General features: G+C 44.7%; 2 protein-coding genes across 2 annotated transcripts in view; both read left to right on the forward strand.

Moving 5' to 3' along the window:
- The window catches only part of LOC132416835 (NACHT, LRR and PYD domains-containing protein 2), a 1,001,898-nt gene that overhangs the window by 801,533 nt on the left and 181,758 nt on the right, over positions 1-18,607 (forward strand).
- Positions 534-18,319, forward strand: VSTM1 (V-set and transmembrane domain containing 1). Its single transcript, XM_059999619.1, has 6 exons — positions 534-650; positions 16,658-16,750; positions 16,850-16,877; positions 17,037-17,074; positions 17,180-17,211; positions 18,154-18,319. Exons 1-6 carry the CDS (start codon positions 617-619, stop codon positions 18,271-18,273), a joined length of 345 nt encoding a protein of 114 aa, XP_059855602.1. The 5' UTR covers positions 534-616; the 3' UTR covers positions 18,274-18,319.

An 18,607-nucleotide genomic window follows, 5' to 3' on the forward strand; every position in this document is an offset into this window, starting at 1 on the left:
AGGGAGAGGATATGGGGATATATGTATACGTACAGCCGATTCTATTTGTTGTACAGCAGAAATTAACACATTTTAAACAACTACCGAGCCTGCTCTCTAGAGCCCTTGAGCCACAACTACTGAGCCAGCGTGCCACAACTCCTGAAGCCTGCGTGCCTAGAGCCCATGCTCCGCAACAAGAGAAGCCACCACAATAAGAAGCCCACGCACCACAATGAAGAGTAGCCCCTGCTCATCCCAACTAGAGGAAACCCACATGCAGCAACGAAGACCAAACGCAGCCATAAATAAATAAATATTAAAAAAATAAAAATAAACTATTGAAAAGACAAATTATTTTTAAAGAAAATATCTTGGGCAGGACTTCAGATGAGACAGGAGAGATCTCAGGGTGGGTGGAGGAAGATGTTATCATTGGTGACTTCTGGTTTCCTGAGTCAGTTGTGAGAAGGAAGCTGTACACCAAGTAGTGGAGAAGCAAAGTGTCAGAGCAAAACCTCTCGCCCCACCTCCTCTGGACAGAGAGAGCAGGAGGGAGTTCCAATTGCCCAGTGCAGTTTCTTCCTTTGAACTGTAAGACTGAACACGGCATCTTGGTCCAGGCAGAAGGGACGCTATGATCACAGAATTCCTGTCCCTGCTTTACCTCGGTGAGTCTCCAGGACGGGGACAGATGGGTTTGGATGGGTGAGAACATTCACGGTGGAGTGGGGGTTAACACGGGGGATGTGACAAGTACAGAAATTATGGCTTCTGTGTGTTGGGTACAATGTACTGGCTGTGGTACCCACATGCTCTCGTTTTGGTGCTCACACAAAAGCGATGAGGGAGCAGAGGTGCAGAGACGTGTGGTAATACCCTTGGTTTAACTGGCTGAGATATGCACAGCTCCGATGGGACCTCCACGTGTGTACCATCTACATACCACCGTCTCGCCTTGAATGTTCCACTGGCATATAGGAGGGCAGGGTCTACAGGGTGTGAAAAGCTGTGAGTTTGGTTATGAACGAGGAATACAGAAAAGACCTACTGTTACCGAGTCCAAACTTGTACTGCGTGTAGCATGACGGACCAATAATTCAAGAGAGACAAGTTGTTGGGGCAAGGAATAGTGCCAGCAGACCAAGAAGATGGTGGACTAGTGTCCCCAAAAAACCATCTTGCCGGGGGTCTGGATGCGAGTTACTTTTCTAGAACCAAGAGGGAGAGGTGAGGAGGTAAAGTAAAAAAAAGGCAACAAGTTGTTACAAATATTTCCTGTTCCCACGAGACTTCGGAGAGGGTACATTAACTTCTTCTTTCCTGCAGCCATTCACTGGTGGGTCTGGTCAGGATGTTTCCTGTGAGCTGAACAAAGGTATTTTAGCTTAAGGCTCAGGCATGGGAGCCAAGGTTCCTAGAAATAGGCCATTATGTCTACTTTCAGTTTATAGGCAACATTCCTTTAGTGATTAACTTGTAGCAAAAGCAACAGAATACAAAGGTTAAAGGAAAAGAAACAGATCCAATGTGGAGTCAGATTTGCTCTCCCCTGTGACCCTAAGGCAGCGAACAGTGGATACGAAGAACATTTTCTGACCAGCCCCATCCTTAGCCTGATTTCAACCATCCTTAACTGGAACATAAGGTGATCAAACAGACCTCAGCTTCTAGGATGGAAGACCTGGAATAGAATCTTGGCTTGGTCTCACGGGAGCCCCAGAATTTGAAACAGGAGTCCCACCAGACTGAGTCGCGAGTTCCTCCTGCGTGAGTGGGGTGGGGTGGGGGAAGGGGTGGTGTGGAGGACATTAGGACTCAACATCTGCCCTAGTTCCTTCTTCCTTCTTCTGGGTTCAGCCCTTCCCTTTGAGGTCATGCTTCTCCCACGCACACATTTGAGCGTGAGAGGCCGGTCACCATACCCCAAACCTCCAGCTGCAGGGCAGAATAAACGGGGCGGTCACCGACCTCGTCCTCCTCACCTTTATTTCCTGGGGCTGCCGTAACGAATCACCGCAAATCGGGCGGCTTAAAACAGGAGACATCTATTCTCCCACCGTTCTGGAGGCCAGACGTCCAAAATCCAGGTGTCAGCAGGGTTGATTCCTTCTGGGGGGGAGGGGGGTGCTCTGAGGGAGAGTCTATTCCATGCCTCTCTCCTCGATTCTGGTTGGGAGATGGCTGGCAACCCTTGGCATCCCTTGGTGTGTAGACGCATTACTACAAAGCCTCACACGGTCACGTGGCCATCCTCCCTCCCTGTGTTCTGTCTCCTGCTGGGTTAGGCTCCCCGCCTACTCCAGCATGACCTCATGTGAACTGTCGACTGAAAAATGAATCGCACAACTTAGAAGTTGAGAGTTACGTTTCATTCGGTGGATATTCTTAGGACTTCAAGCCCAGGAGACAGCATCTCAAGTAACCCTGCAGGATATATAGGAGTTTTGCAACAAAGGGCAGGTACTTTGAATGTCAAAAGATTATTGTTAATGAAAGAAAACCAGATATCTCAAGTTAAGGCATTTAGCGCCTTTCTGTATATGGGAAGATGCAAGAGACTAGGCTTACTGAAACCATTCCTTTGACACACATCTCGGCTATCTGGGGTCAGTATCCTGCGTTTTCTCATCCTGAGTTCCCTCAGGGCTCACCGTGGGGACTGGCTGCAGTCTGATGGCTGCTAGATGGCGGGTATCCTTTGTTTCCTTCCTGAGTTCCCTCAGGGCTCACCGCGGGGAGTGGCTGCAGTCTGATGGCTGCTAGATGGCGGGTATTCTTTGTTTCCTTCCTGAGTTCCCTCAGGGCTCACCAGCTCACTGGGGGCTCTCATCGCTGATGACTGTGACATCCTTTGTTTACTGATATGGCAGGCAATATTTTATTTCTCAGAATTCAGTTAGGATTCTGCATCCAATTCCAGTGTGTGTGTGTGTGTTGTGGGCTTTGTCTCCCCAAGGACCGAGCAACTCTCTGACACCAGCTGGGTGTCCCACAATTCGACTCCATTGTGACACTATCTACCTGGAGATACTGTCCAGTCCCACAGATTAAGGGCTCTGTCCTAAAAGACGGCCTCCCTCCCACTTAAGATGCTAGTCAGAAGCCCTGGTGGCCACGTGTGTTTCTGTCCAACTGGCTATAGATTGAAGGTTCCAAAAATCCCCTCCTTGGGTTCCACTAGTTTGCTAGAACTCAAATTTGCTAGAACACAGAACTCAGAGAAACATTTGACTCACTAGATTACTGATTTACTGTAGAAGAATTGAACTCAGGAATGGCCAGATGGAAGAGATGCACAGGGCAAGGTATGAGGAAAGACCTTCTGAGCGCGTCACACTCAAAAAATCTCCACATGTCCAACAAAGAAGCTCTCTGAACCCCATCCTTCTGGGTTTTTATGAAGGCTTCACTACATAGGCATGATTGATTAAATCCTTGGCAATTGATGGCCTCCCCAGAGGTCAGGGGGTGGGGGAGGGTGAGACTGACAGTTCCAACCCTTCAATCACGTGGTTGTTTCTGTGGTAACCAGCGCCCCCATCCTTAGGTTACAGAGAGACTTTCCAAAAGTTACATTAACATAGGAAAAGACACCTTTACATCGCTCAACACTTAGGGAATTCCAAGGGTTTTAGGAGCTCTGTGCCAGGACCAGGGACAAAGACCCAATACATGTTTCTTTTTCTTTCATTTTTTTTTGTTTTGTTTCTGTTTTTGGCTGTGTCGGGTCTTAGTTGCGGCAGGCGGGATATTCGTTGAGGCATGTGGGATCATTCGTTGAGGCACGCGGGCTTCTCTCTAGTTGTGGCGTGCGGGTTTTCTCTCTCTAGTTGTGGCGCGCGGGCTCCAGGTTGCCGGAATGTTGCCCGCACCACGCGGGATCTTAGTTCCCCGACCAGGGATCGAACCCGCGTCCCCTGCATTGGAAGGCAGATTCTTTATCACTGGACCACCAGGGAAGTCCCTATGTTTCTTGTTATAAGTCACAACATCATAGTAATTTTCCCCTTCTCTAGAGAGCTATGGTTTCTAGTGTCACCCACTCCTCCCTTTCTAGCATGGAAATTGTACAGCTCTCCATGTGGTGTATGTGAAGACCATACTAAATGTTAAATGTGTGATGCGTGGCTGAGTCAGGCAGAGAGGGTGGCTGTATGGTAGAAGACAGTTATCTGTGAAGGACCTGCTAAATAACGTAAGTATGTAAATGGCTGACGTATGTAAAGAGACTACCAAATGATAAATACTCGCCGATTGGTAGCTATTTATTGTAATTATTTCCAGTGAAGTGTGCTTACTTATGTTGCCCACTGCTCCCGACCTCAGAATTCTACTAAACTCCAAGGAGCTATCCCTTTATTCTTTGCTTTTTCAAGCTACCCTACATGCCAGTGGGTCTCTTCCCCTCAGTAACAAGTGTCTTCATTGCAGCCAGTTCTCTGCCTAAGTCAACTGTGGTCCTTTATTAAGAAAGAAATAAGGGCTTCCCTGGTGGCGCAGTGGTTGAGAATCCGCCTGCCAATGCAGGGGACACGGGTTCGATCCCTGGTCCGGGAATATCCCACATGCCATGGAGCAACTAAGCCCATGCGCCACAACTACTGAAGCCCGCGCACTCTAGAGCCCATGGGCCACAACTACTGAGCCCATGCACCTCGAGCCTGTGCTCCACAACAAGAGAAGCCACCGCAATGAGAAGCCCATGCACCACAATAAAGAGTAGCCCCCGCTCGCCGCAACTAGAGAAAGCCAGCAACAAAGACCCAACACAGACAAAAATAAATTAAAGAAAAAAATAGGTTCTGAGGATCTAATGAACAGCACAGTGACTATAGTTAATAATATCGAAATTGGCTCAGAGAATGGATCATAAACATTCTCACACACACAGAAAAGGTAATTTTCTGAGGTGAGAGATGTGTTAACTAGCTTCAATATGGTGATCATTTTACAATGCATACATACATCAAATCATCACGTTGTACACTCTGAATACATTACAGTTTTATTTGTCAAAAACAGAGAACCCCTCTCCCAATGTTTACCTACTCCTTAGTAGGGTTTCTTGATGTAAAGTGAACCTAAGGCAATTGTGTGCTTATTAAAAATAAAAAAGGAAGAATAGGAATCACCCTTTGAGCAGAAGACTGGCCGATAACACAGCTGAGGTGACGTGAGACTAAAAGCAGAATACGCGGAGGGCCTAAAAAGAGACCATGAGACCTGGGACCCCCTTGACCACCCAGAAACTGATTTCCTACCAGTCAGTGTACCATTCTCACTGCTAATGCAGCCTCGGTCCACTGTCACTCCCCCACCTCCCTGCTTCCTGGTGAAGCTTGGGGGCTTGTGTTTTGAGTCCATCCCTGAGTGGAAACAAGGGCCAGATGTCCTGAGTCACTCTCATGTCTACAGAAATTCTAGCTTCACCCATTAACAGAGGCCTGAGGCTGGCATCCATTTCCCCCACAATATGGGACTGGGGTCCCTTATTTCCATCCGTGGGTTAACGTCCCCATCCCAGAATGAAATATAAAGAATAGAGCACAGAAGAGGTAGGGGCTAAAGTACGTAAGGATCAAAGCTGCAAGTGCGGGGAGCATCTGGGACCAGAAAACATCTTCAATTCTTGGTGAAAAGAACGACCCCGTCGTGGAGAGCAAATCCTCCCTGTTTGAATGTGGGTGGAAACCCACATGGACACTCCACAGTAAACAACTGTTGCATTCTTTCAGTGGAAAGCATAAAAATTGCAGTCACAGAAAATGTAGGTAAATGTTCAGTGATTTCCGGATGGAAGAAGAAGGACTAATTACGAAAGGAATGCAATATATCAGAAAAAGTTGCTGGCATTTTTTACATAAACATAACATTATTTTATTTTTTGAGATGGTGCCTGGGAAATAACTTTTATGTACTTATTTATTTTTAATTGAGGTATAATTGACTTACAATGTTGTATTAGTTTCAGGTGTACAACATAGTGACTCGGTATTTTTATACGTTACACAACGATCACCGTTGTAAACATAACTTCCGAATGACAAACAATGGGACAAAAGTAAAAGGTGAAAAAATAAACCCAGGGAAGCACCTGCAAGGAATAAGGCAGATCTTTAACAGATGAGTCACACAGTCTCTGCCTGATTTTTACTCAAAGACAAGCATAGAGAGATTATCATACTTAGTGAAGTAAGTCAGAGAAAGACAAATATCATATGATATCACTTATATATGGAATCTAAAAAAAGATATGAAAGAAGTTATCTACAAAACAGAAATAGGGGCTTCCCTGGTGGCGCAGTGGTTGAGAGTCCGCCTGCCGATGCAGGGGACATGGGTTCGTGCCCCGGTCTGGGAGGATCCCACATGCCGCGGAGCGGCTGGGCCCGTGAGCCATGGCCGCTGCGCCTGCGCGTCTGGAGCCTGTGCTCCGCAACGGGAGAGGCCACAGCAGTGAGAGACCCGCGTACAGCAAAAAAAAAAAAAAAAGAAAGAAAAGAAATAGAATTACAGACATAGAAAAAAAACTTATGGTTACCAAAGGGGAAAGGGGGGAGGGATAAATGAGGAGTTTGGGATTAACAGGTGCACACTACCATGTACAAAATAGATAACCAACAAGGACCTATTATATAGCACAGAGAACTATACTCAATATTTTGTAATGACCTACAAGGGAAAAGAATCTGAAAAAGAATATTATATAACTGAATCACTTTGCTGTACACCTGAAACTAACACAACATTGTAAATCGAAACTCTACTTCAATTAAAAAAAAAAAGACAAACATATAATTCATCTCTCATGAGAGTTTCTCTTCCAGGGCTTTGTCTGGGCAATGAAGATGAGGAAACTCATGGTAAGTTGTCTCCCACTTAGACTCTGTTCCTGTGCCCCAAGTTTCATGACCTTTTCCCTTTCATCCTCTGAATTCTAGGAGGGTTTTGGTGGTCACCAAGATGAAGAGTCAAACTAACTCCAAATTCTTTCCAGAGAAATTTTCCAAATCCCTCCTCGATGCCTTGCCCAGCTCAGAGGTTGAACACAGCAGCAATGTGACCCTCAAGTGCCAGTCTGACGTCCAGAATGTGACATTCGTGCTGGGGAAGTTGCAGGACTCTGGGTACAAGCAAGAATGCAACTCAACAGGACAGGATACTAAATTCCTCCTCACTGACCTGAAGCCTAAGGATGCTGGACAGTACTTTTGTACCTACAAGACAGTGGCTGTAGAGAAATGGGAACTCAGTGTGAGAATAAGGCTCTTATCCGGGATTCTGAGTGGGTCTCAAGGATGTGAACGTGGGCGAGTGTTTTAGAATAGAGTTTGTTAAAAAAACAAAATTCAACTGAGTACATTTTAAAGATCTAATTGGCTTTCTCAAATAATTCATGAAGGAGGAAGCATCCCTTCTAGCAAGTAGAGAGGAGTTCCACAGGGCTACAGAAAAGGAGAGGTTTTTTAAAACCAGACAAAGAAGTCATAAATAAAAAAGATCATTTCGTTTTTAGGTTAACCTACCTATGGAGTACAGAAGGGATCTATGTGGCAGATTACCTCATGGTCCTCTGGGGATGGAGGAGGCCCCTGTGATGACCTCATTGGTGTGACCAGAAAATTCCCGGCTGACCACCTAGGACAACATTTTGGGGGGCGGGGTGGGAGGGATGCGGGTTTGAAGCTTCAGTTAGGTTAGGTAGTGAGCCCCATCATGGTCTACATAAATGATTCCATTTTGGGCCTGTGGTTTGCTTTTTTTTTTTTTGCGGTACGCGGGCCTCTCACTGTTGTGGCCTCTCCTGTTGTGGAGCACAGGCTCCGGACGCGCAGGCTCTCAGCGGCCATGGCTCACGGGCCCAGCCGCTCCGCGGCATGTGGGATCTTCCCGGACCGGGGCATGAACCCGCATCCCCTGCATCGGCAGGCGGACTCTCAACCACTGCGCCACCAGGGAAGCCCTGTGGTTTGCTTTTTAACAAGGTATTAATAGAAACTTTGAGGTACAGTAAGGCCAAAGATAAGGATACGATGGTCATTGAAAAGATAGTTTGTTAACAGTTCCTAAGAAAAGGGGACATGTCATGCCACGCCGTGCAGGACCACATGGGGAAGCACCCAGTCAGGACATAGAGACAAGGGGAGGAGTGTTGGCAAGAGCCTTTACTGTGGTTTCTGTGGGAAATAACAGTCTGAGGATTGGATCTGGGGTATAGAGGCTGTCCCTGGTTGTCTGGGACCTGGGCCTGGGGTGATTAGGGCAGAGGAAGTGTCCCTGAGTATAAGAGAACAATAAGGGATGTGGCTGGAAGTGTGGGCTCTGGATAGACTGGTTTGCATTTGAGAGGTGTGCTTGAGGGAAAGTTTTTTCCTATCCCTAGAAATTGGATAACCATGGGAGGAGAATCCCTCTAGGGTCAGCAAGGTCCCAAGATGTCACAGCATCAAATGTAGAAAATAAAAGACATGGTTAATACAGAGAGATGGGTGAGAATGCCCCCAGGTGCAGTGGAAAAGGGGAAACCCTGGTCCTTCCCTTCACCCCCATTGCCTTGTCTTCTTCAGGATCAGTCCTAAAACCTTCCCTCTCAGTCAACATAGACCCTGAGATGACTCCAGGTCACAGTATGACACTCTTCCGTCTGATTCCTCACAACAGAATGGAATGTAGTATTCTTTACTCTGATGAAACTGGGGCTCTCAGAATGCTTACAAGTTGAGAAAGTAGGAAAAGACCAAACTGAGCATCATGGCAGCATAAGGCATCCCTTGTTTTTGTCTCTCCATTTCAACAACAAAAATATAGCATCCATCCATGAACAAAAGTGCCTCTATGGGAGTTGTGGGACCCAGCACCGTATACCAGGAGGAATCTCACCCACGTGTGCATTGGGTAATAGGCAGACACACCTCTCAGTACCAGCTGTGGAACCTGCAGGAGACTGTGACCTGGTTCCAGCCCCTCTTGATCATGGTCTGGGAGAACATGGACATGGGTAGTTACCTATGGACGAGAGAACCTTTGTGAGGTTTACAAACCAAGACTGAATAATGAAGAAATAGAAAACTGGAACAGACCAATAATGGACAAACAGATTGAATCAGTAATCAAAAACCTCCCAATGAAGAAAAGCCCAGGACCAGATAGTTTCACTGGTGAATTCTACCAAACATTTAAAGAGGAAATAACACCAATCATTCCCAAACTCTTCCAAAAAATTGCAGAGGAAGGAACACTCCCATGCTCATTTTACAAGGCCTGCATTACCTTGATATCGAAACCAGATAAGGACACTAAAAGAAGAGAAAACTACAGACCAATATCCCTGAAGAATATAGATGCAAAAATGTTAGCAAACCAATTTTTAAAGTGCATTAAGGGCTTCCCTGGTGGCGCAGTGGTTGAGAATCTGCCTGCTAATGCAGGGGACACGGGTTCGAGCCCTGGTCTGGGAGGATCCCACATGCCGCGGAGCAACTAGGCCCGTGAGCCACAAGTACTGAGCCTGCGCGTCTGGAGCCTGTGCTCCGCAACAAGAGAGGCCGCGATAGTGAGAGGCCCGCGCACCGCGATGAAGAGTGGCCCCCGCTTGCCACAACTAGAGAAAGCCCTCGCAGAGAAATGAAGACCCAACACAGCAAAAAATTAATTAATTAATTTTTTTAAAAGTGCATTAAAACCTCATATACCATGATTAAGCAAGATTTATCCCTGGAATGCAAGGATGGTTTAACATAGACAAATCAATAAATGTGATACATACGTTAATAGAAAGAAGGATAAAAATCATACGATTATCTCAATAGATGCAGGAAAAACCTTTGACAAAGTACAACATCAAGATAAAAACTCTTAATAAACTGGGTGTAGAAGGAACAAACTTCAACACAATAAAGGCCAATACAACAGGCCCACAACCAAGGTCATACTCAATGATGAAAGGTTGAAAGCTTTTCCTCTAATATCAGGAACAAGGATACACACTCTCACCACTTCAATTCAACATAATACTGGAAGTCCTAGCTAGAGCAATCAGACAAGACAAAAAAAAAAAAAAAAAAAGCACCTAAATTGGAACGGAAGAAGAAAAATTGTCTTCATCTGCAGATGATATGATCTTATATATAGAAAACCCTAAAGACTCAACCCAAAACTATTAAACTAATCAACAAATTCAGTAAAGTTGCAGGATATAAAATCAACACACAAAAATAAGTTCTGTTTCTATATACTAACAACACAATATCTTGAAAAGAATAAAGGAAAAATCTTATTCATGATAGCATCAAAACCAATAAAATATCAATACTTAGGAATAAATATAACCAAGGAGGTGAAAGATCTGTACACTGAAAACTACAGGACTCTGATGAAAGAAATTGAAGAAGACAATGGAAATGGAAAGCTATCCCATGTTCACAGATCAGAAGAATTAATATTGTTAAACTGTCCATATTACCCAAAACCTTACATAGATTTGATGCAAATCTTTATCAAAATTCCAATGGCATTTTTCACAGAAATAGAACAAACGATCCTAAAATTTGTAGGTAACCACAAAAGACTCCAAATAGCCAAAACAATCCTGAGAAAGAAGAACAAAGCCATAGGCATCACACTTCTTGATTTCAAACTATACTGCAAAGCTATAGTAATCAAAACAGTATGATCCTGGAATAAAAATAGACACACAGATCAATGGAACAGAACTGGGAACCCAGAAATAAACCCTTGTATATACAATCAACTAAATTTGACAGGGAAGCCAAGAATGCTCAGTGGGGAAAAGATAGTCTCTTCAATAAATTGTGTTGGAAAAACTAGACAACCACTTGCACAAGAATGAAATGGGACCTCTACCTTCAACCACTTACAAAAATTTAACTTGAAATGGATAAAAGACTTAAACATAAGACTACAAACAATAAAACTCCTAGAAGAACACAAAGGGAAGAAGATCCTTGACACTGTTCTTGGCAACAATTTTTTTGGATATGACACCAAACGTACAAGAAAAAAAAGCAAAAATAAATAAGTGGGACTACATCAAACTAAAAAAGCTTCTGCACAGCAAAAGAAACAATCAATGAAATGAAAAGGCAACCTACCAAATGGGAGAAAATACTTGAAAACTGTTGGTGCTCTTTCCTGGGATAGGATTGGAAGGTGGGGTTAGGATTGGAAGTAGTGTCATTCATAAATATTTTTGTTCTTAAAATAATAGCAAACTTCAGCAGTATTAAGAAGAGTAGTCTAGTGCTCTGGCCCTGGTTTGGGAACCTAGTGAGCACTTGGAGAATGGAAAAGACATTCTCTTCCCTGCTCCCCAAAGAAGGCATGGAGTCCATAGACAGAACTTGAGGATTTACGTCCCCAAGGTTCCCATATAAACATTGTGATTCCTTTTCTTGCATCCTGTTTTCTAGATAAAGATGATCAAAGTGGATCTGACTCTGCAGAAACAGGTAATATAATTAGAGAGGACCTGTTTTTCCCAGTTGTATCCACCTCATGAGGCAGAGGATCCCCTTCTGATTAAAAGGCACAAGGAGAATCTTAATGCTCCCTCTCTCCATGTTGGGAAGATGCTCTCTAAGGCACTCCCAGGTTCTGAAAACACTGGTGAAAAAAACAGCACAAGGTATATAATCTGCCATTTTACATAATGAAAAACAACAGTGGAGCTTCGTGAAGAATGAGGGTGAGTTTGTGTGACTGGTTTGGGGAATGGGACTGGAACCTGTGGAGTCCAGGTACTTTGGGAATATATATGATCAAAGACTTGTTAAAACTTTAAAGTTCTCAAAAAATGGTGAATATTAGATTTTTTTTCTGATATTGCTTTTCCGTGAAGAATTGACTAGGATTCTACCCTCAGAGATTTGTAAAAACTAGGGCTTTCTTCAGGTTTAGACTGAAATGGGCTTATCCATAAAAGGATTTATTTTTGCCATGCCCTGCGGCTTGTGGGATCTTAGTTCCCTGACCAGGGATCAAACCTGGGCCCCTGGCAGTGGGAGCAAGGAGTCCTAACCATGGGGACCACAGGGGAATTGACATAGATGCTTAATGGTTTTTTCTTTCAGCAACTCATAACCTTCCTGTAATCTACTCCAATGAGCCAAAATTGTTCAAGGTTGCCATTAGTATAATAGAATTTTTTTTAAAAGATACCCTCGGGACTTCCCTGGTGGTCCAGTGGTTAGGGTTCTCTGCTTCTACTGCAGGGATCATGGGTTGGATCCCTGGTAGGGGAACTAAGATCCCACATGCCACCCCACCCCACACATCCCCGGCGCGGCCAAGAAAAAAGAGAAAAAAAAAGATATCCTCCACTGTATTTCCTCTTTGAAAATGTTTTTATTCAGTATTAACAGGCTTGGGAAAATGACTGCAGCACCATCCAAAATGACTGCTACTCTATCCAGTAGAGTCAAAGAACTTGGAAGTATCAGAAGTGAGAGGGAAAGTCAAAGCTTTCCTATTTTTAGCTCTTCTATCATTTATTTTCTTTATTTTAATGATATATCACTCCCATTCCATAAATTCATCCTTTTAAAGTGGACAAGGCAGTGGCATTTGGTATATTCACAAGGTGGTGCAGTGATCACCACTATCATTCCCCAAATGAAGTCCCATTAAGCAGTCACTCTTCATCCCCCCTCTCCTGACAGGCCCTGCCAACCATTAATCTGCTTCTGACTCTATGGTTTTGCCTTTTCTGGACATTTCATGTACATGCATTCACAAAATGTGTGAGCCTGGCTTCTTTCACTTAGCATAACGTCTTCAAGGTTCATCTATGTTGTAGCATGTATCAGTACTTCATTCCTTTTCATTGGCTGAATAATATTCCATCATATGGGGCTTCCCTGGTGGCACAGTGGTTGAGAGTCCGCCTGCCGATGCAGGGGACACGGGTTCGTGCCCCGGTCCGGGAAGATCCCACATGCCGTGGAGCGGCTGGGCCCGTGAGCCATGGCCGCTGAGCCTGCGCGTCCGGAGCCTGTGCTCTGCAACGGGAGAGGCCACAACAGTGAGAGGCCCGCGTACCGCAAAAAAAAAAAAAAAAGTACTTTCAGAGTTCACTTTTTTTTTTAATTTATTTATTTTTGGCTGCATTGGGTCTTTGCTGCTGCATGCAGGCTTTCTCTAGTTGAGGCAAGCAGGGGCTACTCTTCACTGTGGTGCGCGGGCTTCTCTTGTTGTGGAGCACAGGCTCTAGGCGTGGGGGCTCAGTAGTTGTGGCACACGGGCTTAGTTGCTCCACGACATGGGGGATCTTTCCAGACCAGGGCTCGAACCCATGTCCCCTGAATTGGCAGGTGGATTCTTAACCACTATGCCACAAGGGAAGTCCCAGAGTTCACATTTACACCACCACAATTCTAAACAGAGTAAAATATCTGTAAACACAGATATGCTGTCCCCAGCCTGTACACACATGCCTCCAAAGGGACCCTCTACTCCAGTTCTGTGCAGAGACCAATGATCAATGTCATCACCTAACTTTGCCACAAATCCGGGCTTTCTTTCTGGTGCCTGTGACTTCATTTATGCCCTGTGTCAAGCTGTATCCCTTTGCTCTGTCAGATGCCTTAGACCAATAGCATAGACCTTCTGCAAATTTATCTTTGTAATTTGTAAATAGTGATGCAAAGTCTAACCAGGATATGTGGACATCTCAGGGTAAACCCAGTTTAGTGGGCGGTGGACAGTTTTGCAATAATTTACTTCTCCTTTCTAGGGAACTGCTATGTGAGAGAAACTGTAGGGTAGTCAAGGGGAGGATTGAAAGCATAAGGCAAGGCAGATGTTTCTATGCCTCCATCCAGGAACAGCTGTTCCTGTCCCATTTTTACATGTCCATGGGGATGCACTGCTCCCACAAATGGCAGCAGTTGGTAAAGGGGTGCTCTGGGCCACATAAATCCCAAGGCATCCTTCCAGGCAACCCCCCAACGAAGACATCAAAGTGCTCACGCTGGAAAGGGGAAAAAGCCATGATCTAGCATGCATCAAAATGGCAAAGGAATCTGGGGGAACACGGGTGGAGGAACGTTGACAGCATCTGTTACAGACGGAGATGGGTGTGGGTAGAATATTGGGTGAGAATATAATCATGATCACTGCGATCTCATTATCTTACACATTGAGTCAGATTCTAGACTGAATGCTTTAGAGCCAGTATTTTTCATCACCACCTCTCTCTTCAAGTGAGGTATTCGTGGTTTTTTTTGGAGGGTGGGGGCATGCCAGAAGGCATGTGGGATCTTCCCCAACCAGGGGTCAAACCCGAGCCCCCTGCAGTGGGAGCGCAGAGCCTTCACCACTGGACCTCCAGGGAAGTCCCAAGTGAGGTATTCTTACCTCCTTTTCCCCCACCTCCTTTCCCACCGTTTCCTGGAGGTATAATTGACCAATAAAGCAGTAAGATATTGAAAGTGTACAACACGCTGATGATTTGATACATGTGTACATTGCAGAAAGATTCTCCCCATAGAGTCAATTCACATGCCCCTCAACTCATCTCATAGATTTACTTTTGTTTTTTTTTTGGTTGAGAATGCTTAAGATCTACTCTCTTAGTAAATTTCCATTATATGATACAGAGCCATAAACGAGGGTTCATGCGGTCCGTTAGATCCTCAGACCCTATTCATCTGAAACTGACAGTTTGTACTCTTTGACCAACCTCTCCCCATTTCCCCCGCCCCCAAGCCCCTAGCAACCACCATTCTACTCTCTGTTTCTATGAGCTTATGACAGATACTATGCAGTATCTGTCTTTGTCTGGCTTATCTCACTTGCATAATACCCTCAAGGTTCATCCACATTATTGCACACGGCAGGATGTCCTTCTTTCTCTTGGCTGTATAACATTCCGTTGTATATGTACACCACACGGAAAATTCTTCTTCTCTTTCTTTTTTGTTTAGAATGCTCTAAGATTTATTCACCATCCTTTTTCGGGGGGTATTTTTTAATTGAAATAGAGTTGACATACAATATGAATTTCAGGTGTACAACACAGTGACTCGATATTTTTTATACATTACAAAATGGTCACCACAATAAGTCTCGTAACCATCTGTCACCGTACAAAGTGACTAGAAGACTGTTGATTATATTCCTTATGTGTATATCACATTCCCCATGACGTATTTATTTTGCGACTGGGAGTTTGTACCTATTAATCCCCTTCACCTATTTCATCCTTCCCCCCAACCCCTCTCCTCTGGCAACCACCAGTTTGCTCTCTGTATCTATGAGTCTGTTTTCGGTTTGTTTGTTCATTTGTCTTGTTTTTCAGATTCCACATATAAGTAAAAGCATATGGTATTTGTCTTTCTCTGTCTGACTTATTTCACTAAGCATAATACCCTCTAGGTCCATCCACATTGTTGCAAATGGCAATTTTCCATCCTTTTTTACGGTGAGTAGTATTCTCTTCTTTATCTATTCATCTACCGATGGACACAGGTTGCTTCAATATCTTTAGAAAATGATTCTTGGACTTTGGTTTGTCTGCTGTTAGACTTGTCATCACTTCTATAGCAACACAGTTAGTTTGGGAAAATGTGGTTCTCACCAGATTTTGAATTCTCTGGAACAGGTTCAGAATATCGCTTGTCTTGAATGTCCACACCCAGTGGTCAGCACAGAACAATCCTGACCTTGTGGCAGACTGGCCTAAAAGGGTTAGACATACCAGAGTCCAAAGCCCATCCTGTCCGTGTGACTTTGGGGAACTCGATTTACTTTCTGGTACTTGATTTATGTATGAACGAAATGGGGACTGTAAACCTATCTTGCGTGCTTATTGTCAAGATGATAAAAAACAGGGAATCCCCTGGCGGTCCAGTGGTTAGGACTCTGGGCTTTCACTGCCGAGGGCCCAGGTTCAAACGCTGGTTGGGGAACCAAGATCCTGCAAGCCGAGTGGCAAAAAAAAAAAAAAGATGAGAAAGAATGCACGTGAATGCTAAGTGGCTCACAGTAAATAAATATTATTCCTGGGGATGAAACATTTACTGGGTATTTCCCATCTGCAAGGCACTGGGCTAGCCCTCTCTGTATGTACTGACCAGTCAATCTCCCTACCACCCAGTAAAGTAGCCACGATTGCTATCCTCACTTTGTATAAATTTATTTATTTATTTATTTTTGGCTGCCCCCACGAGGGGCTACTCTTTGTTGCGGTGCGCAGGCTTCTCATTGCGGTGGCATCTCCGGTTGTGGAGCATCAGGTCTAAGCGTGCGGGCTCAGTAGTTGTGGCTCGCAGGCTCAGCAGTTGTGGCTCGTGGGCTCAGTAGTTGTGGCTCGCGGGCTCTAGAGCGCAGGCTCAGTAGTTGTGGCGCACGGGCTTAGTTGCTCCGCGGCATGTGGGATCTTCCCAGACCAGGGCTCGAACCTGTGTCCCCTGCATTGGCAGGCGGATTCCTAACCACTGCGCCACCAGGGAAGTCCCGCTATCCTCACTTTGAATGGGAAAACAAAAGCTCGGGGAGATGAAGAATTTCCCTAAAGCATAATTGGACATTCCTGCTCTGAGGTGGTCGCTCCGAGTTTTGAAGCCAGGCTGTCTGGCTCCTAGAGACCGTTCAGCTAAGGCCGATCAGTGTGCTTCTGGAGCCAGTCTCGCTCTCTAACCCACCCTTCTCCCACCAGGCACCAACGTCACCTTTGTCGCCACCTTCTGCTGCCTCTGTGTCCTTCTCCTCTTCATCGTCGTCTTCTTCATCTACAGATGCACTCGGCACGGTAAGTGCAGAGAAGCACACGTTTAAAACTCTGAGGAAGGGAGTAAAGTGAAGGATTCTCTCAGGAGATAAATTCCTCCCTGTGTTTTTTTTTTAATAGATTCATCACATGAAGAATCCGCCGAGAGGTAGATATACTTGACAGATCTCATGCCCTAACTCCCACTCCATTCTTCAGAGACCCCACTGGTCCATCGGTGACTCGTATGCCCAGCCCCGCTACTTGCAGCCCTATCTTCTCCCCCAAATCTTCAGATCCCATACTTTAATATGTTTCTCTCTCTCAGAACCAGCCATTCCAAACTTCCCGAGCAGGGAGCTGCAGGTAAGTGATCAGGGAAGAAACCATAAGGAATCTTGGGTTAGAAAGACGAAGATCTGACTCTTGCAATCTGAGAACTGATTTTTTTTTTCTTTTACTCACATGCAGGTGTATCCAAACTGGAAGGAACATCTGAATCGGTGAGTTCTCCCCTTTGGAATAACCCAAGAGCTCACTTCCACCACAGGCGGGTCTGTCTAGCTCATACGCTGGTTATATAGATAAGGCCAATTAATATTGAGTTAAAAAACATGTACTTTAATGGAACTCGTAACAAGAGATTAGAATGGTGGTTACGAGGGGCTGGGGGGGGGATATGACATTTAAGGGAACGAACTTGCAACTTGTTCAGGAATAAGTCGTGGGAATCTAACGCACAGCACGGGGATCACAGTCAACAACACTGTATCATACACTTTGGAGTTGCCAGGAGGCTAAATCATAATTGTTCTCACCACAAAAAGAAGTGATAATTATGTGACAGGATGGAGGTGTTAGCAATGTGATAGCCACAGTGCAATATATCAATGTATCACATCGACATGTGGACACCTTAAACTTGCACAATGTTATGTCAATTATCTCTCAAACAAACAAAAAACCCCACACGCTTTGAATTCCAGAGTAGCTGGATTCCAGCTCCCAATGTCCACTATTTATCACCAGTGTGGTCTGAGCCAAATCACAAAACCCCCATGATTTGGACCCTTCCTTTCCTTCCATATCTAAGGGGAATCTAAAAGGCTTGTGAGAGTCTAGTGATGTCATAAACATAAAGGGTTTATTGGAGTTTCTGGCAAATTTTAAGGGTCAGATGGATGGCAGGAAAGCATCATTTAACAAATATTAACCAATTTACATCCATCCAGTTTTTCTACTTAAAAGACTGCTTATTTGTGATTTAACATTAATGAGCATTATAATACCTAAGAGCAGTTGCACATCTGAAATGCATCTGGTGAGACGGAGGACCTCAATTTTTAATTTAATTTAAATTCGTTTGAATATAAGTCACCGCACGTGGCTCATGGCTACTGTTATTTGGCATCTCAGCTCTACATGCACGTCTCTTTTCCTCAAAGCCTGAAGAATCCCAGGGAGTGATCTATGTAAAGCTAAACGCCAACACACTGTCTGAGGCGGCTTCTGTCCCCACCATGGAGCCCCCAGGGTCGTGTGACTACGTAACACTGAAGGTATAGAACTGAAGGAAGAGCTTCTTCCCTGGGAAGGAGAGAATGGATTAAGATGGCGGAACTTATGAAAGCCCAGGTGACTCTGTGTCTTTGGTTCATTATCCATAATAATAAAATATTTTCCCTTCTCACTTCCCCTCCTCTCAACAATTACTGGGTGGGTTTTCACAAAACTGGAGCGTAACCTTTGTATGGTTCGACTTAAAACATGGGCTAAGAATACGTATGGTATCTATGGGCTGGTGGTACTCATAATACTCACTTAGGGAGTTCAGGACGGTACCATGTAAAGAGAAAATGGTTCCTCAGAGAAGACTACGTGATTGCTCTCTGGTGAGCC

This window comes from Delphinus delphis, chromosome 20 (genome assembly GCF_949987515.2).
Source record: "Delphinus delphis chromosome 20, mDelDel1.2, whole genome shotgun sequence".
Lineage (NCBI taxonomy): Eukaryota > Metazoa > Chordata > Mammalia > Artiodactyla > Delphinidae > Delphinus > Delphinus delphis.